This window comes from Callithrix jacchus, chromosome 14, assembly GCF_049354715.1.
Source record: "Callithrix jacchus isolate 240 chromosome 14, calJac240_pri, whole genome shotgun sequence".
In the NCBI taxonomy this organism is placed as follows: Eukaryota; Metazoa; Chordata; class Mammalia; order Primates; family Cebidae; genus Callithrix; species Callithrix jacchus.
In genome coordinates, this window is record NC_133515.1 from 72545046 (window position 1) to 72566945 (window position 21900).

At 37.0% G+C, this 21900-nt stretch overlaps 1 protein-coding gene across 8 annotated transcripts in view; it reads right to left on the reverse strand.

Moving 5' to 3' along the window:
* Window positions 1–21900, reverse strand: part of EML4 (EMAP like 4) — a 161632-nt gene that overhangs the window by 23427 nt on the left and 116305 nt on the right. For all 8 annotated transcript variants that reach the window (XM_035272697.3, XM_035272696.3, XM_002757820.7 and 5 more), the window contains 7 exons: window positions 18023–18118; window positions 10651–10785; window positions 10393–10528; window positions 3989–4140; window positions 1990–2115; window positions 1772–1903; window positions 948–1015 (listed from right to left, as the gene is read on the reverse strand). In XM_035272697.3, coding sequence (XP_035128588.1) covers window positions 948–1015; window positions 1772–1903; window positions 1990–2115; window positions 3989–4140; window positions 10393–10528; window positions 10651–10785; window positions 18023–18118 — 845 coding nt within the window. The remainder of the gene's footprint in view (window positions 1–947; window positions 1016–1771; window positions 1904–1989; window positions 2116–3988; window positions 4141–10392; window positions 10529–10650; window positions 10786–18022; window positions 18119–21900) is intronic.

Consider the following 21900-nt stretch of genomic DNA (forward strand, 5'->3'; position numbering starts at 1 on the left):
AAATGCTCAATTGTGTTATATCAGCTTCAAATCCTACCCTTGCATAAAAAAAATGAGAGAAATTTTCTGACATTTGTAATTTCACAATGGCAAGTCAAATCTGCCAACAACTCCTCTTCAATGAAGCCTATAATGACCATTATCATTTTGCAACTGAACTCCCTTTTATCCCCCATCGTTTTCCCTGTTCTCCTTCTCCTCACATGGTTCTTAACATTTTCTAATAGAATTCATTATAATGGTTATTATTTTTATTTTTTTGTAGAGATGGGGTCTTGCTATGTTGCCCAGGCTAGTCTCAAACTCCTGGCTTCAAGTGATCCTCCTGCCTCAGCCTCCCAAAGCACTGGAATTACTGGTGTGGGCTACTGCATCTGGCCTTATTTTTATTATTACTATTTTTTGAAATAAGGTCTTGCTCTATTGCCCAGGCTGGAGTACAGTGGCACAATCTCGGGTCACTGCAACCTCTGTCTCTCAAGTTCAAGTGATTCTCCTGTCTCAGCCCCACGAGTAGCTGGGATTACAGGTGTGCACCACCACACCTGACTAATTTTTGTATTTTAACTAGAGATGGGGTTTCACCACGTTGGCCAGGCTGGTCTTGAACTCCTGACCTCAGTGATCTGCCCAGCCGAGATTACAAGCATGAGCTACAGCACCTGGCTGCATCAGGCCTTATTTTTTATTCTGCCCCATACACACTAAAACGTGGGCTTCACAGGGCAGGCATTTTTGTTTTGCTTTCTGATGTACCCTGAATACATAGCATGTAGCAAATGGCAGGTGCTCAATAGTTACTGAATAATTGAATGAATATACAGAACAACAAGCATATTAGTGTGCCACTTAAGAGATTAATTCTCCAAATCAGATTGAGAACATTCCTAAATAAACATTTAAACATCCCACCACTTCGGATTACTTAGCTCATTTAAAGACCCTACCTGCCTGAGTGCGTTCCTATGGCCACCACTGTGCCACTTGGATGAAAATCTGCACAGTGTCCTGGTTCCTAGAAAAGAGACAGACAGCTGTTGGGGAGTACATGAGAAAGTCTCCCTAGATTGATGGGGATAGCGGCAAAAACATTTGAAAATATGAAAATTTGAAAATAACTTGTTTCATATAAACATAAAACTTTGATCAACTTTATTGTAGCTAATGAGAAATACCACATGGACATGAGAGGAAAAATAATTTCAGAGCATGAAAGGGATATGCTGGCAGAGTGGTGAGGTAAAGGGACAACCAGCTTATGGCTAGGGAGTGAAATAATAAGGATAATAACAACAAACATTGGTGCAGTTCTTTAGTGTCCACAAAGAACTTGGAGAGACCTTTTGGGCTAGACAAGGCGGATATTGGGGCAGCGGTGGGCGGGGTTGACAGAAAGTACGGTAAGAGACCACTCAAAAAGAAGACAGTAGAGCCTGTTAGTGAGCAGCACTTACTGAAACCAATGACAATGCCACTCAAGGCCCAAATATTTCCATAATAATTAATGCTATATAGATATATGAAATCTTATGATTTTACCATTGAAGCTGATAGACAAATTGAGCTTTTATACTACTAACTTGCTTCTTTAAAATGGGTTCATGTTCACACTTTGAGACTAAACCATGGTTTAGTAAAGCAGGGTTGGAGGTAAGAGGGAAATAAGACTAAGTGGTTTGAATCAACACTTAGTCCTTTTTACTTTGCTGCTCAACTGCCAGCATGAGGAGTTTCTGTGGGGGAACTAATAATCACATCTTGCTTCACTCACATCTACCAGCCTGGTCCATTCAAGCCTGTGTTCCACTGAGTTCCACAGGCACACCTGCCTGTCCTGAGCACATGTCAAGAGCAAATCTTTGAAGGGATGTGTGGCAAGACCCCAAAGCTCATCTGTATGACCCTGAAAAATGAAAGACACTCACTGTTATAAGAACCAAAGAATATCATAGAAAATATTCAGTTAATTGTTAACATCATACAGCTTACTTGTACTTCTATTTGGAAGCCATCATTAAATGTTCCCCGTAAAATAAAGTTCCGTGATGTGCCTACTAAAAATTGATCTGCCTTTCCTTCTGCTACAGCTCTGATTGTGCCATACTGATCAGGAACCTAGAAAAAAAAAGTGTAAAGTCACCATATACATACTAACATGCATTAATTACTACTTGAAGCCTGCATTTATAGCTGTAAGCAACTGTGGGGTAATTATGATGAAATCCCAAATTTGAATATAGTAATCTCATACTACTAATTCATTTGTCCAGACAATTACATTTTATTATACAGAAGTTATAATCATAAACAATCTTTGCTTAATTTTAAATGTGTATTTTATATGATTTTAAGAGTTAAGGGTTAAGAATAGGGAAAAAAAGAAGTAAATTCTATTAGATCCCATGAAGAATGCAGTTGGGTTTTGTTACTTATTAGGTATGTTACTGTGGATAAGTTACTTAGCCTAAGAAACATTTTCTGCAACACGAGATAATACATGTCCTACCTACTCTTAATTGTTTAAGGATCAAAATATAAAAATATTCTCACTACAAAAAAATGATAAATGCATTAGGTGACAGATATACTATCCTGACTGGATTATTATACAGCATATCTGTATCAAAACATTAGATTGTATCCCATAAATATGTTCAATTACAATGTGTCAATTAAAATTAATGTGGAATTTCTTTGTAAATTACAACAATATTTATAAAGTATTATAACCAATAGGACTTCTTGGGAGAGCAATTTCATTTCATGCAATATATGGAACAATCTCAGTGAATGCTATGTTAATATATTTAATAATAATCTCAAAGAATGATTCTGAAATAATGAAATTATAAATCCCACTTTAAAAAGTGGGATCTAAAATTACTCCTAAAAATACAAATAATTGAATTCTAAGAGTAATCCAAATTTACATTAGAAATGGCAAAGGAAGGAGTGAACTAGATTGTATAGCCTTTTTTTTTTTTTTGGGAGACAGTCTCACTCTGTTGCCCAGGCTGGAGTGCAGTGGTACGATCTCGGCTCATCACCATGGCTGGCTAATTTCTGTATTTTTAGTACAGATGGGGTTTCACCGTATTGGCCAGGCTGGTCTCAAACTCCTGACCTCGTGATCCACCCACCTCAGTCTCCCAAAATGCTAGGAGTACAGGTGTGAGCCACCACACCCAGACGATTGTGTAGCTTTTAATAACAAAGGATATAAGTGTCTGTGAAGAAAACAGTAATGGAAGATGCATTTTCTGTAGGAACTTAAGGTTGTGATTAAGCAACTCTTTATTATCTATCTTCCTGGAAATAAAATCCAAGAGCAATACTATCAGGATCTTTTTCAGGGGATTTTCCACAAGATTTTCTCTGGAAAGAATGTTACATGCGGAAAAAACCACTAAGCATAAATCCAAAATATAAATCACCAAAAAAGAGAAGAAAAATTAACTCTGTGACATTTGCTCTGGGTCTTTTTTTGAGATGGAGTCTCGCTTAGTTGCATAGGCTGGAGTGCTGTGGTACAATCTCAGCTCATTGCAACCTCCACCTCCCAGGTTCAGGCAATTCTCCTGCCTCAGCCTCCCAGTAGCTGGGATTACAGGCGCCCACCACCATGCCCAGCTAATTTTTTTTTATTTTTTAGTAGAGATGAGTTTCACCATGTTGGCCAGGCTGGTCTCGAACCCCTGACCTCAAATGATTCGCCCACCTCAGCCTCCCAAAGTGCTGGGATGCTCTGGTTTTAATGGGCAAATTGTTCTGCCTAATCTTTAAAACTATTCTTTTAAATTCTTTTGTTTAATGAATGATCTATTTGTTGAAAAAAGTTATCTTAAAGGCAATAACAAACTCCTTTCTTCAGGGGAGGAAATGAAATTATAAGAATTTAGTAAGTCTGCCAGAAAAGTTTAAGTTACCTTAATGTAGGACAAAATACTTGAGTTTATTTAGTATTTTGATATTCCATTTTCATCCTTACCTCTATTTCTCTTTCGGAATTCAGATCATGATCCCACAGAATTATTTTTCTGTCTTTTCCTCCTCCAGTTAATAACATCCCATTTCTCATCTGACAAAGTGTGAACACACTGCCATCATGTGCTTTGATTTGTTTGCTGATTTGATATATACCTAATATGATGAGGGAAAAATAAAAACACTAGTGACAATACTTTTCATCAGATTTTGTCTGTTTGGAAGAAAACTTCAGTAGAACTACAGAGTTAATAATCAGAAAGTTCATATGACTCAATCAAAAACCTATTTTCTTTCTTTCTTTTTTATTTTTTTGAGACGGAGTTTTGCTCGTTACCCAGGCTAGAGTGCAATGGCACGATCTCGGCTCACCACAACCTCCGTCTCCTGGTTCAGGCAATTCTCCTGCCTCAGCCTCCTGAGTAGTTGGGATTACAGGCACACGCCACCATGCCCAGCTAATTTTTTATATTTTTAGTAGAGATGGGGTTTCACCATGTTGACCAGGATGGTCTCGATCTGTTGACCTTGTGATCCACCCGCCTCAGCCTCCCAAAGTGCTGGGATTACAGGCGTGAGCCACTGCACCCAGCTCCTTTTTTTTTTTTTTTTGAGACAGAGTCTCGCTCTGTCACCCAGGTTGGAGTGTGGTGGCATGATCTTCACTCACTGCAACTTCTGCCTCCTGGGTTGAAGCAATTCTCCTGCCTCGGCCTGCCAAGTAGCTGGGATTACTGGTGCCTGCCACCATGCCCGGCTAATTTTTGTATTTTTAGTGGAGACGGGGTTTTACCATCTTGGCCAGGTTGGTCTTGTACACCTGACTTCATGATCCACCTGCCTTGGCCTCCCAAAGTGCTGGGATTATAAATGTGAGCCACCACACCCAGCCCAAAAACCTATTTTCAGCAAGTCTTCTGTGCAAGGCAGGTAGTAAAGCTTAAGGCATAATGCAATCTTTTGCATTTATGTAAATATTTACTCTGAAAATATTTCAAAATATTTTCCTACAAAAAAATCAAGGCAAAAGTAGTGATGATTCCATGGACAAAAGGGGATATAGTATAGGTTTCAGAACTTTACTCTCTCTCATCATCTTATGTGGTAGCTAGGGTAGGTATTACTCTTCTGATTTCAGAGCTCAAGACACAAGGGGTACAGGAGTGGCTTAGCAGACACCACAGTTAGCTAATAAGAAAGTTGTGACTAGACTCAAGTTTCCTACCTTGATGTTCCTTTAACTTTGCAAAAGCATATTTGTTTCCTTTTGAGTTAACAGTCACAATGTTTAACATTTTACAAGCATTGTTAACCCAGAGGTCTTCTGATGTGCGAAGGATTACTCCCCCTTTATTTACTAAGATATGAGGGCCACTATGAAGGTTACTGAGACAAAAGGTAGGCAGTGGATACGTTTAGCAGCGGTTTTTGACCTACTAGCAGAGAAGAATTTCAGTATTTTAAAAACTGATTCAGCTGTACCAATGTGATAGTTAAATGACACCCCAGTTTTCTTGTATACCCATATCACATGTTGTTAAGTACCCAGGGAGGGACCAAGTAGGTAAAGAAAAGATATTTTAGGCAACATCTATGTGGTTTTTTTATTATACTTTGACCTCTTTTAAAGATGAGAACAAGATAATAGTATTCATACCCTTTTTTTTTTTTTTTTTGGTATTCATACATTTTTTACTCAGAGAAGCTCTTTAGCTAGATAGGCTAGCAGAGCCAAGTAAAGCTTTTTTGAAGATGATGTATTACAGAATTAACTACCAGGTTCAAAATGGGAAGGTAGAGCCTCATTGAAATATAGTTAAAGTAAGTCAATAAATAGCCCTTAGAATCCTTGAAAAAATGAAAAAAATTCAGGTTTAACAACTATTCATTTTCTAAAACTGTTCCTCAACTGATGAACGGATTTTAAAAACATAGTATGTCTATTCAATGGGATATTACTCAACCATAAAAAGGAATGAGGTGTTGACACATGCTACCACCACATGGATGAAACTTAAAAACATAATGCTAAGTGAAAGAAGTCACAAAAGACCACATATTGCATGACTCCACTTATGTGAAATGTCCCAAACAGGTAAATCTATAGAGACCAAAAGGAGATTAGTGGTTACCTAGAAGCTGAGGGGAGGGAGAAATGGAAAGTGACTACTAATGGGTACAGGTTTTCTTTCCGGGGTATTGAAATATACTAAACACCACTGAACTTTACAGGCATAATTTAACAGGGTAAATTTCATGGTATGTGAATTATATCTCAAAGCTGTTACTGAGATTGTTCTTTTGTACTCATCTATTTGAACTGCCAGTATACTTAACAAATTAACTAAAATTTGTAAGGTTTTGGTATCCTAAAAAAATTTCAGTCACAGCTAATTATTCGATTTCAGTATGAGTATGCTAGTGGTACAAATACTTAATAGATGGGTATATATGGTAGGGAGACAAGAAGGGGCTTGATTTGAAGGAGGGCCTGCCCATTCAGCAGAGCTGGAAGTAGAACTCCAACAAACTTGTTGTTCAGATCAACTGTCTCCACTTACGTCAACATTTATCATCTAAAAATGCCTTAAAAATTGAACAACACAACTGTGTTCGGTGGGACAGGCAGACAAGTATCTATCACTATTCTGATGTGACCAAGCGAGGGAGGACATCTGAGAGATGTGAATTTTCTGAGAGTACTACTGGCTTTATTTGGATATTAAAAATTGAGAAGCAAGTTTTAGGCTTATTTTCCCATGCATGGTCAAACTAACAATAGCAGACTGAAGGTACCATGTAAGAAAACACAAAAAGCAGAGGTGTGGGAGTTTCATCGTTCTCCATCAGAATGTAAAAAAATAAAGTTTTTCTATTAAGTCAGCCTTCCATATTTCTAATCATGACTAAAACCTTGCTACACTTAAAATCCTCCTAAAACGGAATATTAGAAAATAAAAAATAAAAATGAAGAAAAAAATGCTTCATCAGAAGTAAAAAATACTCTATACAGTGGTCAACTTCAGTGAGATACAAATTCCCACCCATATCACTCCAGGAAAGTTATTTCCTAAGGTGAACCTACTATCAATTTAGCTTAAAAAATTCAGTGATTCCAATTTAAACAAATCATCGAAGTATCCTTTATACAGTATCTACGTATAAAACAAATTTATAGCCAAAGATTTCTTTCTTATGGGCTTGTATTTCTGACATTCCAGTTGCCAAATAATGTTTGAAATACCTGCCAAGCAAAATAATTGTCCTTGAATTAAAAAAACCTACTCTGCCTTCAGGCTTACTCATATGGTCAAGTCTATCCAAACGTAATCACAAATCTTGCTATTTCTTCTCTTCTCTAACAGAAACAAAGCTTCTATAAAAAGCAAATTTAGATGGCCTGCCAAATAAAGATGTTTGGAAGGCTTTCTGTGCCTGTTTAAAAAATCAAATATTAAAAAAACTTTGAAATTTATGTTGTATTCTTAGTAACTGGGCCCATTTGATTATTTGGAGAATACGTAAAATGGCAGTGCTTCTTAGCTCCTTTGCAAGACTTAAGAATGGTGAATATTTTAATGGTGCTGTAGATAATCTCAACTTCCACTTACCCACTTAAAGATTACAAATTATTCTGCATAGGAAAAATTTCAATCTATTTCATATATGCAGGAAATAAATACCTCATACTTAAGAAATAGAAAATACTAATTACTTTGAAGATTCCCATTAATTTATGTTTTTGGAAAAAATGGTTTGGAAACAAGAAAAAATATATAAGAGCACTTATAGGACATAAAATACAGTTTTGGTTTGTCTCCTGTTTACAAAAGTAAAAGGATTAGTTGTGAAATTATACTTCTACCATCCGAAAATGCCCTTTTATCAGGCCTGATGTCAAAATTGAGTACACTCAAGGTTTGGTTAGTAAGACTGCCACAGGTGCAGAAATGTCATAGTTGGGAATATGTAAATTGGATCTAGTGAAATATGGGGGTAAGAATTAAAAAATGGAAACTTTGGGCACTTATTCTGGTCTGGGCTTCCATTTATTTCACGGCACTCACCAAATCCTTCCCAGCCAGTTGAAAACCTCAAATTCTTAGGAACTTTCCCCATAATAGAGTTAGTCATGTGGCAAAGAACAACACAGGCCATTTCATGTGTCCAGCAATTTACAAGACTGGATTTCCTGTTTCCTGTTTGTGCATATGTAGAGAGGCTAAGCCACAAATTTTTCAAAGACCAAAAAAAAAATCCTCTGAACCTCTTCTTCCTGCCCCCAATCTGAATACAGACATTAAGGCTAACAAAAGGGCATATTTATATGCAAATTCTGCTCAGTGTTAGAGAGTTGTGAACAATTTAAAAGTCACTATTTTATTTTTTGAGACTCACACTGTTGCCCACTCTGGAGTGCAATGGCACTATCTTGGTTCACTGCAACCTCCGCCTCCCAGGTTCAAGCGATTCTGCTGCCTCAGCCTCCTGAGTAGCTGGGGTTACAGGCAAGCACTAGCCACCATACCCGACTAATTTTTTTTTGCATTTTTAGTAGAGACAGGGTTTCGCTTTGTTGGTCAGGCTTGTCTCAAACACCTGACCTTGTGATCTGCCTGCCTTGGTCTCCCAAAGTGCTGGGATTGCAGGCGTGAGCCATGGTGCCCAGCCCAAAAGTCACTGTTTTAATATACTATGTTGTTCCCGACATTTCTGATACTAAGTAAATGTACCCAGGAAAGAAAAATGAGAGAAAAAGAAGAGAGTTAGTTGATAACACTGTTGTTGTAACTGTTTTCTTAAGAATCACCCACTGCCATTCTTATTGTATGTAAATTTTGAACCTAAATGGAATGAAAGAGGCTAAGAATATATGGCCAATGATTGAGATCAGGGTCAATAGCAATACAATTTAAGGCTTATTGTTTTAAATTTCTTAATATGTCTAATTCAATTCAAATGCCAAGCTTAGAAATTCAGGTGGATGGATTTGAAAAACATCTAATTAAATCATTAATTTAGTACAGATGGTACCTGACTTCTGTTGTTTCAATTTATTATTTTTGATGTTAAGATAGATTTATCAGGATATAACGCCATCTAGAAGTCGAGGAGCACCGGAATATATATCCTAAAAAATACAGTATAAAATTCTGCACATTCATAAGAAAATAATAACGCTAAATTTAAATCCACGTTTAGGTGAAAATAGTGTCTTAATACCACTCAACTTTTACTCCTACACCGATACCCAAAGTTAAAAGTTGTTTCCTTAATGTTTGACAAATAGCTTTCAATCAGCTAGTAGCAAATGCCAGACACTGTGCTAGACCAGGGAAAGTTTATTGGGGAACACAGATATGTAAATTGGGTCTTTCTGAGCAGATGAACAGGGATTTCCTTACTCATAAATCACTTAGGGTGATTCCATGGTCTGATGCAAGGACTCCAGAGAGAGAGAGAAGTAAGGAGTTGTTTCAGTGGGTTTAGGGTGAGGCAAATAAGAGAAAGGACATGTTGCTCTGCCATTGCCCAGGGAAAATGTCTCAGAAACCTCAGGGTGATTTCCCCATTACCTCCTTTCTTTTTTTTTTTGGTGTATTCTCAAGGACTTGCTTACCCAGCAAGTTCAATTTCTACTGTTACCACCTGATGCTGCTAAGAATCTCTTTATTCTCCTGGCCCACTTGTTTTAGAACGAGGTCTCCAATTTTTCTCTCAGAACCTCTACTCTGAAGGAAGTACATGGAAGTCTGGACATTTTTTTCAAAGTTTGATTATTCTTAAATAATAAGGAAAAAACAGGGTTTCAAAAAGGTTATTTTCCATGTTCTCTAATTTTTTTCATTTACCATAGAAAAGGGCAAAGAGAACCTGTATATTTGGGTGCAAATAAAACTTAACAAAATAAATCTGTATTTTTTAGGAAAATTGATTTGAGGTAAAGCTGAATGGATGCCAAGGACCACTACACTAAGGATGGGAAGAAGGGCTGCAGTGAGGAAAAGAAAAAGAAGAGGTGGATTGAACTATGAGTTTATTCCTTTTTTCTCCCCTCTCCCATTTTATCACATGGCCATGCATTCTGCCCTAACAGATATCCCAGAACCAGCTCGGGGAGAGTGAGCCTTTATTCTTTTTAAACTAACATATATCAATATCATTTCTTTCTAATTATTAATCTCCTAAAGGGAATGGTTCAGTACAGTCAAATGTGGGTTATATACGCTTAATAAATAACTGGATAAATAATTTCATTAAAAAAAGATTATGAAGAATGCTGAAAACCATTGGTGACTTGCTCATATTGTTACACTTGCAGCTCTTTCTCTCCTGGTCTAAGAGATGGGACTGCAAGAGCACTATGTGAGAATTATAAGAAATGAGTTTAATATAAGAATACTGTACCTTTAGGACCCTTCCCAGGTGTGGGCTCTACAGTAGTTTTGCTCCATATAAGCATGACTCCACCTGAGTCTCCAGTAAGGACATCTCCATTTCCCAAGAATGCTAAACACTGAACAAATTTTGGCTTTTCATATTTCTACAATGAAACAATGAAAATTTTCCATTTTCTTTTTGTCATGATGACTTGATGCTTATTCAACAATTTAAAAAAATTAAAGTTTTATACACCTAATGACATTAAAACAATCTGATCCTTACCCCAAAAATTCCCTGTTTTCTTGTTAGTGAATTGCCACTCCAGGTCCAGAAGAAAATATGAGATTTACCGCATGTTATTATAGTATTTGCATCTGTTGGGTGAAACTCCACAGCCAAAACTACTTCATTTGTTGTCTATGAAAAGGGAAATAAAGCTTTAGATGAATGTATATCCTTATCTCCTTCAAATATCAATTCAATTGCTATTGACAATTCACGATAGGGAAAAACTTTGAGAAAATGCCTCTTCTTTCAAGCTAATTTTCCTGATAAATGTTGACAATATACTTTTTGGGATGATCTAAATCTGATGTCCTTGTATCACCTTTTTATGCTATTTATAAAAACTCTGCATTAGAAAGACATTTATATGAATACCTTTAATTTCTTGCATATGTCATAAAAGTACACTTAAAACTATCAAATGTAAGGGCAACGTACATTCTTTCTTAAAGATACTATTTTTATTACAAGAAGAAAAGTAAATAGTCTTATCTTTCTTTGTACTATTATGATGGATCATTCATTCATTCAACAAAATACACAGATTCATTCATTCATTGAGATGTAGTCTCACTCTGTCACCCTGGCTAGAGTGCAATGGTGTGATCTCAGCTCATGGCACTCTCCCTCAGGGGTTCAAGCAATTCTCTTGCCTTAGCCTTCTGAGTAGCTGAGACTACAAATGCCCACCATTACGCCCAGCTATTTTTTGTATTTTCAGTAGAGATGGGGTTTCACCATGTTGGCCAGGCTGGACTTGAACTCCTGACCTCAAGTCATCTGCCCACCTCGGCCTCCCAAAGTGCTGGGATTACAGGTGTGAGGCACTGTGCCTGGCTTCAACAAAATATTTAGAGATTAGAACTAATTTAGAGATATGCCCTTCAGTCTGAACTCTTAAAAAGTAGATTTAGAATGGTCACTACTGATTCCTACAGAAACTACAACAAAAACATTCCCAGAGAGTTTTTATGCTCTTTTCCCTCAAAAAATCTAGCAAAGATTTTTTAGGTTTAAAAGATTTGTGATGGACTAGAAAGAATATACATTAGGTTTAAAAGATTTGTGGTGAAATAGGAAGAATACAAGCATGAGAATCACAAAGAAATTACATGTATAGTTTTTTCATTAAAATAATTTCAATTGAGGATATTTTTCTGAAACAGTATATTTCTATAATTTCAGTAAATAATAATTCTTACTGAATTGATATTTTATAGTAACATCCACTCAAACTTAACAGTGAGTGAAAGCTACCTACTTTTGCCTGTAAAGCTATTTATTACTAGCTTGTGTTTATTTACAGGGTGATCATTAATGTCCACTTTTTAACTTAGCAAAGAACTTTATGTGTATTTCCTTGCATTTCCTTTTTGCAAAACAATATGATAAAGATGACAGTCTTATGAACTAAATGAGTTAAAAATAATAATTTTTTTTTCTTTCTTTTTTACATCCCACTCTACTGGTAATAAGCTTTATTAACATAAAGCTTATACTGATAAAATGACACTTGAAAGGGTTGTTTTAAATTGTTTTCTTTTCCCATAGTTCAAGTATTTCCATAAGTTTTACATTTCTGTTACTTTACATTTGGGCTCAAGGGCCTCTGCATAAGCACATAAATAAAATTCAACTAATAAAATCTAATCTAGGCTGGGTGTTGTGGCTTTTGCCTGTAATCCCAATGTTTGGGTGGCCAAGGTGGGAGGATTGCTGAGGCCACGGGTTAGAGATCAGCCTGTACAACATTGTGAGGCCTGTCTCTACAAAAAGTAAATTAGCCAGTGTGGTGGTACACACTGTAGTCTTAGCTACTTGGGAGGCTAAGGCTGGAGGATCATTTGAGCCCAGGAGTTTCAGATTGCAGTGAGCTATGATCAAGCCACTGCACTCCAGCCTGGGTGACAGTGTGAGACCCTGACCAAATAAATAAATTAAAAAAAAAAGATGAAGATAAAATACAGCATATTTTGCTGTTATAAAATTTTCCATAGTGAATTAGTATGGAACTATATATATATATTCAATAAGTTTAAGTAAAGTTTAAAGACTGACTGAACAGTCTTTAGTTTTCACTTGGACAAATCGAAACAACTTAACAGTTAAATCTTAGGCCAAACTAAGATAATCAAAGGGCTGTAAAACTAACTACAAATATTCCCAGTATACCCATCATATTAGTGATAAGATGGTCAAGATATAAACTCAAGAAATTTATGAATTTAAATCACTCTGCATATTAATATTGCCTTACAGGATATTTTAACTTTTTATTGATATATTATATATTGAAAAGCACACAGATTTTAAGTACATAGCTCAATCAAGTTTTAGAAATTGAACACATCCCTATTCGGCATTCAGAACAAGAAACAAAACATTACTAATATTCCATAAATAACCTAGATCCCCTTTCCAGTCACTATCACCCTCCCCATATTTAACCATTATCTCATAGCAGCAAAGATCAGTTTTTTGTTTCATCCAAATGTAATTATACATAATGTATTCCTTCATGTCTTATTTTCTCAACATTTCATTTGTCTGATCCATTTGTGTTGGTGCATACAGTTGTAACCTATTCATTCTGTTTGCTCTACTGTATTCTTTTGTATGAAAATATCACATTACTGATTTATCCATTCTCCTGCTGATGGGCAAGGTAGTTTCCATGTTTTTGGCTACCATAAACAGCACTGCTATTTGCCTTCTAGAAAATACAAGTATGTATTTCTGCTGAGATGAACAATTTGGGCCAGAAGGCATGCATATGTTCGACTTTAGTAGGTTATGTCAAATAGCTTTCTGAAATGGCTATATTAACTTATATGTCCAGCAGCACTGTGTGAGAGTTATTTTGTATCCTCACCAACCTGAGTATTTTTGTCTTTTTCATGTAAGATATTTTGGTAGGTGGATAGTGGTATTGCACTTGGGTTTTAATGTGAATTTCTCTGATAATTAATGAGGTTGAGTGCCTTTATATATGTTTTCACCTGGACACCCTGTTTCATGTAGTACCTTAAGACTTTTGCTGTTTAAAAAACTCTTTTTCTTACTGAACTATAGATGTTTATATATTCAGAACATGAGGGTTTTCTTGGAAGTATGTATTGCAAATACTTTCTCATGCTCTTAAAGGTGTCTTGATAGGCTGGGAGTGGTGGCTCACACCTGTAATCCCAGCACTTTGGGAGGCTGAGGTGGGAGGATCACTTGAGTTCAGGAGTTTGAGACCAGTCTGGTTAATATGGTGAAACTCTGACTCTATTAAAAAAAAATATATAGCTCCTCCCACTGCCCAAGATGCTGAAAGGAAGGAAGGCCAAGGGGAAGAAGGTGGCTCTGGTCCCTGCTGTCATGAAGCAGGAGATCAAGAGAGTAGTGAATCCCCCATTTGAGAAAAGGCCTAAGAATTTAGGACATCCAGCCCAAAAGAGACTCCCTTTCTGAAATGGCCCCCCTCTATCAGGTTGCAGCTGCAGAGAGCCATCCTCTGTAAAGGGCTCAAAGTGCTTCCTGTGATTATCCTGCTCACTCAGGCCCTGGACTGCCAAACAGCTACTCAGCTGCTTCAACTGGCCCACAAATATAGTACAGAGACAAAGTAAGAGAAGAAGCAGAGGCTGTTGGCCTGCGCCAAGAAGAAAGCTGGTGGCAAAGGGGATATCCCCACTAAAAGACCACCTGTCCTTCGAGCAGGAGTTAACACCTTGGTGGAGAACAAGAAAGCTCAGCTGGTGGTGACTGCACATGATGTGGATCCATAGATCTGGTTGTCTTCTTGCCTGCCCTGTGTCGTAAAATGGGAGTCCCTTACTGCATTATCAAGGGGAAGGCAAGACTGGGATGTCTAGTCCACAGGAAGACCTGCATGACTATTGTCTTCACACAGGTTAACTCGGAAGACAAAGGCGTTTTGGCTAAGCTGGTGGAAGCTATCAGGACCACTTGCAATGACCGATATGATGAGATCCGCCATCACTGGGGAGGCAATGTCTTGGGTCCCAAGTCTGTGGCTTGCGTTGCCAACCCTGAAAAGGCAAAGACTAAATAACCTGCCACTAAACTGGGTTAAATGTACATTGTTGAATTTTCCATACATAAAAAGAATTAAAATAATACATAAAAAGAAATACAAAAACTAGCTGGACGTGGTGGCGCACACCTGTAATTCCAGCTACTCAGGAAGCTGAGGCAAGAAAATCACTTGAACCCAGGAGGTAGAGGCTGCAGTGAGCTGAGATCACAACACTGCACTCCATCCTTGGTGACTGTCTCAAAATAAAAATAAAAATAAAAGTGTCTTGATAAAAAGAAGTTCTTAATATGATTTATCTTTGTCTCCCATTATAGTTAGTACTTTATATGCCTTGTTTAAAAAATCTACTTATAAAAAGGTGTTCTGTATTTTCTTCTAAAAGCTTTATTGTTTTTCACCTTTCACGCTCAGATGCATAATTCATCTAAAACTGATTTTTCTGAATGTTGTGAGGTAGGGGTCAAGGTAATTTTTTTTTTCCCACATGAATATCCAATTAATCCAGCACTATTCCATGAAAACATTATTCTTTGCGCACTGCATTGCCACTTTTGCCATAAGTCAAGCAACTACTTTGTGTAATCTGTTTCTACATTCTCTTCCATTGATCTATCTTTGTACCACAATGTCTTAATTACATGTCTTGATATTTCATATTTTATGTGCTTTGAGCTTGTTCTTTTTCTTCATAACAATCTTGACTATTCCTCCCCCTTATTTCCACATATACTGTTTGTCAACTCCTATGAAAACTCAGATTTTTTACTATGCTGAATGTATAGCTCAATATGCAAAAGTGACATCTTTATTGTCTCCTATCCATGATTATGTAATATCACTCCTCTTTAATTTCTGTAAGGTTTTTAAGTTACCTTACTGCATTTTATTTTTTATTTTAAAAATTAAAAAAAAATTTTGAGACAGGTTCTCACTCTGTGCCCAGGCTGGAGTACAGTGGCATCATCTCAGCTCACTGCAGCCTCAACCTCCTGGACTCAATTGATCCTCCCACCTTAGCCTCCCAAATAGCTGGAACTATAGGTGTGCACCACCATGCCCTGCTATTTTTTTTTTTGGTAGAGACAAGGTCTGATTATGTTTGCCCAGGCTGGTCTCAAACTCCTGGGCTCAAGCAATCCTCCTGCCTTGGCCACCCAAAGTGCTGGGATTATAGGCATGAGCCACGGCACCCAGGCCCCTACTGAATTTTAATGTTGATTTTAAATTTTTTTTTCATGAGGGTGCCCACAAGCTTGGATTACCTGGGCCGCCCCTAACTTACTGGATTTTAAATTTATGTAAATTAAAAAGTTATATATAAACTCCCCAAATCCTGTGACTTTAGCAAGGATGGAGTTCATCTACAGTAGAACAGAATAAGGTCAACATAGGGAGAAGCCAAGAGGAGAGACAGTCAACCCTATGATCCAGTCCCTGAATCAAGTCATTCCTGAGTCAGAATCTCCCTCTGCCCTTTACTAAAGGTTTTCTTTTCCTCCCTAAATAGGAGTCAAAACAGTCTCTGTTTTGCTTATGTTAGCTTTATTTTTTTTATTATTATTTTTTGAGATAGAGTCTTGCTCTGTCACCCAGGTTGGAGTGCAATGGCGCCATCTTGGCTCACTGCAACCTCTACCTCCAGGGTTCAAGCAATTCTCCTATCTCCACCTCCAGAGTAGCTGGGGTTACAAGCACCCACCACCATACCTGGCTTTTTTTTTTTTCCCCTGTATTTTTAGTTAAGACGGGGTTTCACCATGTTGGCCAGGCTGGACTTGAACTCCTGATCTCAAATGATCTACCCACTTTGGTCTCCCAAAGTGATGGCATTACAGGCGTGAGTGACCACCCACTGGCCAGATTAAGTTAACTTCAGTTGTTTTGCAGTTGCTTGTATTAGAAAGAGTTAAAATGCAGACATTTGGGGCACACTTTTAGAGAACTTCCTGACTACCTGGATATGAGATGGGAGGTAAAAGGAGCCATGAATGATGTCCAAGTTTCTAGCTTAGGTAGTTAGGTGAAACATGGTATCAATCACCGAGGGGTGAAACTGGTGGTTGAGGGCTAGGAAAGATGATTACGCACAGATTTGAACATGTTGATTTTCATTTGTGGTAGAGGACATTCAAATAAAGATGCCCAAGAGGCAACTAGAAATATGAGTTAAACCTGTTGAGATATGGGCTGGAGATAACTGATATGGGACTCAGCAGATTGAAAATGAGGCCGTGGGAGCAGCACATAATATCAGTGGAGGATCTGGAATAAAATTCTGAAGAACACCAACATTTAAGGTCCTGGAAAGGAGATAGAGAAATGGCCAGCAGGAGGAAAACCACAAGACTTCATCTGGTAAACCTTAGCATAAAGAATCAAAATTCATATATTTCATTTTGATGCAGCTTCCCTATGTCTCAATGTTAAATTACTCCGAATAACTGATAATCTGTACTTCATTCATGTTTTTTAAAGTTTCAGGGTTTTTTGACAGCTTATATTCCTTTAAAGTACAATCAAATGTACTTCTTTCAAAATGTTAAGTTAAACATCTATAATCTTTTTGCCCAACAAGCTAAAAGCTTGAAGCTTACTCAAAACAAAACTGTAAAGAGAGGAGTAGGAGAGAAATGTGATTTTATTTAAGAGTATGGCAAATATTACACAGACTTTTTAAAGCCATTCTGTCACTATGAATCTTTTTTTAAAAGTCTGTCAGAGGGAGAAGTCCATTTCTGGCTCATATAAACACAGCTTCAATGCATTTTACATTCTTTTCTTGGAACTTACAGCTTGATCCACACAGAGATCAACCCTTGTACTGGAAAGAGTTATAATGCAATTATAGCAATTATAAATGCTGTAGAATTTTCTAAAATAACCCTACAAACACAATTAAGACAAAAATCTTATCATAAGCCCTTCAGATACATCAGCCATATTCCTACTGTTGAATTTTTCTCTAGATTTCTAAAGCTTTAAAGATGGAATGAAATTATATGTTTTATTAAATAAGAAAACCAAGGAGAGTGTTCAGTCTTAATTTTGAGATCAGACATCCATTTACTCTGGCATTTCAGTACTATAATGCCATTTGAGAGATACTGAAGTTGCTTCAAGTTGCTTGACTATTTTATCTTGTATAACTATATTGTTAATACCTTAACAATTATGACAAATCAGTAAATCTGCTGAATTTGGCCAGCAGATATTCTCTCACAACTTAAGAATATATAGTTTCAATCCCAATGTAGTTCCAAGTACCTGCAAGACAAATAACATACTCTAAAAGATAATACTCGGTTAAGTTTTTAAAAAATTTACCTTTATTTCTGCTCCTTTTGCTTTTTTCTGCCAGTCCCATACAGTAAGCATATGCTCATTGGAGTCATCAATAACACATAAATGAACACCTGAATCCTAAAGAAATGTCAATTAAAGGCATTTTAAAATTCACTGACAGGGCTGACTTCCTAAGAAATACCATATTATTAAAACTGCTAACAGTAAGATAAACCAAAATCCTTTAAGCTCATTGCTCTTTGAAACATAATGAATATACTATTAAATTGTATTTTCCTCAAAAATATAAAGATTATCTTTAAAAATATACTATTTGAATCCCATCATCCCTCCAGGTTGATTTTCACTTGCCATTCATCACTCCTATTATTCAGAGATAGCGACTCATTTTAAGACTATCCTAGTCCCTTCTGCATCTTATGCGTCCTTCTTGCTGCCTGTATAAGGTATTTTTCCTTGAGGTAGACAAGAAGAAATGTACATAATTTCATAACTTTGTTCCTCACTAAATTTTGACAGTTTGACAGAATAAGCTAATATTCATGGCTATTTTAAAGTTTGCTGATTTCAGTTTTCTGTGAGGTAAGTGACTTACATTAACACGAATAAACAACATAAGTATAATTATAATAAAATTCCTTTTAATGTATTTTTCTGAAACCATTTTCATTCATGCATTTTAAGTCTCCTAGTTTAAGAAAAGTAACTACAGATGACATTAAATGATTTTTTAAAATAGTAACATTTGTGAAATATGCTTTACAATGTTATGAAACACAGAAACATTGTAGTGAAGAGTGAGAGGCACTGAGAAAGGGCAGAGCTTACTCTCTTCTCTTTATCTTTCTCTTAGCCTGTTATCTAAATTAGAAAAGATAGAGTTATGAGACAATTCAAGATGGTCTTAACACTGTAACAATGGTTATCAACAACCTGACGACAGTTCCTACTATAGAGATTAATGAGAGAAAAAAAAGCAGCAAAACTTTTTTATTTATGTCCTTTTATCTCCTTTTCTAAATCTCTTTCTCCCAATTCCTAACTTGTTGGACCCTTCACATTCAGTGTCTTCAAGCTAGCAAAGTTCCTAAATTCACTAAAATTTATCTTTCTGCTCTAAAAGTGTCCTTTCCTCCATGTACCACAAAACTCCCATAATCCAGAATATGGTTGCCAATGGTTAAAAACTGAACAGATAATATAAATACAGAACCGAGGTCCTGTAAAATCTAAAGGGGTATTTATCTTTTAAATTTAAAAAGTTTATCTCCTAAAATATAGAAGGTTGCCTGTATACTTTACAATCATAATTGCATATCATTCAAGAAAAATTCAGAATGTTTGAATGAGTAAGATCTTATTTTCCCCTCGGAAGAAAGCCTCCATACTTCAATAAGACTGCTAGGGAAAATTTTAAACCCATGTTGTCATTAACTCAAAACCAAGATAATTCATGACTTTAGGCAATACAAAGGTCTGATTGTTTCCACTGTTCCAATGTGACATCAAAAAAAGCCAATATTTGTAAAGAATTTGCCAAGTTTCCTATGAATTTTTAAAATAAAATAGTGCTTTTCTACAATTCAAGCTGAGGCAAAAATATATTCTATTGCTTATTTGAAATTGTATGCTATGGGGGGAACGATCCAAGATGGCCGATGGCTAACATCTCGGGATCGCAGCTCTCAGTGAAAGCGCAGAGAACTAGAGGACACCACACTTTCAGACAAATTCTGGTTGCTCACGGAGCAGAAGTTCCCCAGTGGAGGAGTCACACGGGTCGCCAGCGCGACACTTGTGGCCGCAGCGGTTTCGCCGGCACCTCGGTGCAGCAGCTCTCGGCGCAGAGTAAACAGGACTGGCTCCCCTTCTGACCGAGGTTTGGAGCCCCGGGAAGGCAGAGTCGCCTATTACAGACACATGAAGGAAGCCAGACAGGAGAATCCTGGGCAGAAAAGCACCATCAATCTTAACGCCGCTGTTCTGGCCCTGGGAACTAACAACTTGGACGTCCACTCAAGAGACCTAATCTGAAAGTTGGTAATTTCAAAGACGACAGGAGGATAAATTTACAATGATGGGAAGAAACCAGCGTAAAAAGGCTGAGAATACTCAAAATCAGAACGCCTCTCCCTCTAAAGAGGATCACAGTTCCACATCAACAATGGAACAAGGCTTGATGGAGGACTAGCACATCCCAATAACAGAATCAGGCTTCAGGGAATGGATAATAAGAAACTGCTGTGAGTTAAAAGAACATGTTGTAGCCCAACGTAAAGAAACTAAGAACTTTGAAAAAAGGTTTGATGAAATCCTATTGAGAATAGACAACTTAGAGAGGAATATAAGTGAATTAATGGAACTGAAGAATACAATACAGGAACTCCGAGAAGTATGCACAGGTTTAAACACTCGAATTGTTCAAGCAGAAGAAAGGATATCTGAGGTCAAAGTCCAACTTAATGAAATAAAACAAGAAGACAAGATTAGAGAAAAAAGGATAAAAAGGAATGAGCAAAGTCTCCAAGAAATGTTGGACTATGTGAAAAGACCAAATTTACGTTTGATAGGTGTACCTGAATGCGACGGAGAGAATGAATCCAAGCTGGAAAATACCCTTCAGGATATTATTCAGGAAAATTTTCCTAAACTAGCAAAGCAGGTCAATATTCAACCCCAGGTAATACAGAGAACACCACAAAGATATTCCTCAAGAAGAGCAACCCCAAGGCACATAATCGTTAGATTCACCAGGGTTGAAACGAAGGAGAAAATACTAAGGGCAGCCAGAGAGAAAGGTCAGGTTACCCACAAGGGCAAGCCTATCAGACTTACAGCAGATCTCTCAGCAGAAACTCTACAAGCCAGAAGAGAGTGGGGGCAAATATTCAACATCTTCAAAGAACAGAACGTTCAGCCCAGAATTTCATATCCAGCCAAACTAAGCTTCATAACTGAAGGAAAAATAAAATCTTTTATGAACAAGCAAGTACTCAGAGATTTTATTACCAACAGGCCTGCTTTACAAGAGCTTCTGAAAGAAGCATTACACACAGAAAGAAACAACCAGTATTAGCCTTTCTAAAAATGTACCAAAAAGTAAAGAGCACCAACAGAAAGAAGAATTTACATCAACGAATGGATAAAACAGCCAGTTAACATCAAATGGCAGTAACCCTAAATTTAAATCGACTAAATTCCCCAATCAAAAGACACAGCCAAAACCCAACGGCATGTTACATCCAGACCTGTTTCACATGCAAGGATACACAAAGACTCAAAACAAAGGGATGGAGAAAGATTTACCAACCAAATGGAGAGCAAAAATAAATAAATAAAAATTAAAAAAAAAAAAAAAAAGCAGGAGTTGCAATTCTCGTATCGGATAAAATAGATTTTAAAGCAACAAAGATATAGTGGTAAAAGGATCAATGCAACAATAAGAGCTAACGATCCTAACACCCAGATACATAGAGACTTAGACTCAATGAGACAGAAAATTAATAAGGATATCAAGGACTTGAACTCAGATCCGGAACAAGTAAACTTAATAAATATTTATAGAACTCTCCACTTCAAATACACAAAATATACATTCTTGTCAATACCACATCACACCTACTCATAGGTTTAAATGAAACATTGATTGGCCATTATTAATACCCTTTTTTTTTTTTTCCAGAATAAAGCAATACTTCCGTTCACCCTTTCTCTTTCTCTTCCTCTTTCTTCCTCTCCTTTACTCATTTTTTTTTCTTTCCTTCTCTCAAAAAAAAAGGGAAGAAATCAACTTGTAAACCTCTAGATCCAGGTCGACAATGTCTCTCTCATTGCTTGAATTCCTTCCTTCCCTTCCCTTCCCTCCCTCCCTCCCCCCATCCTCTTTTCCTTCCTTCCTT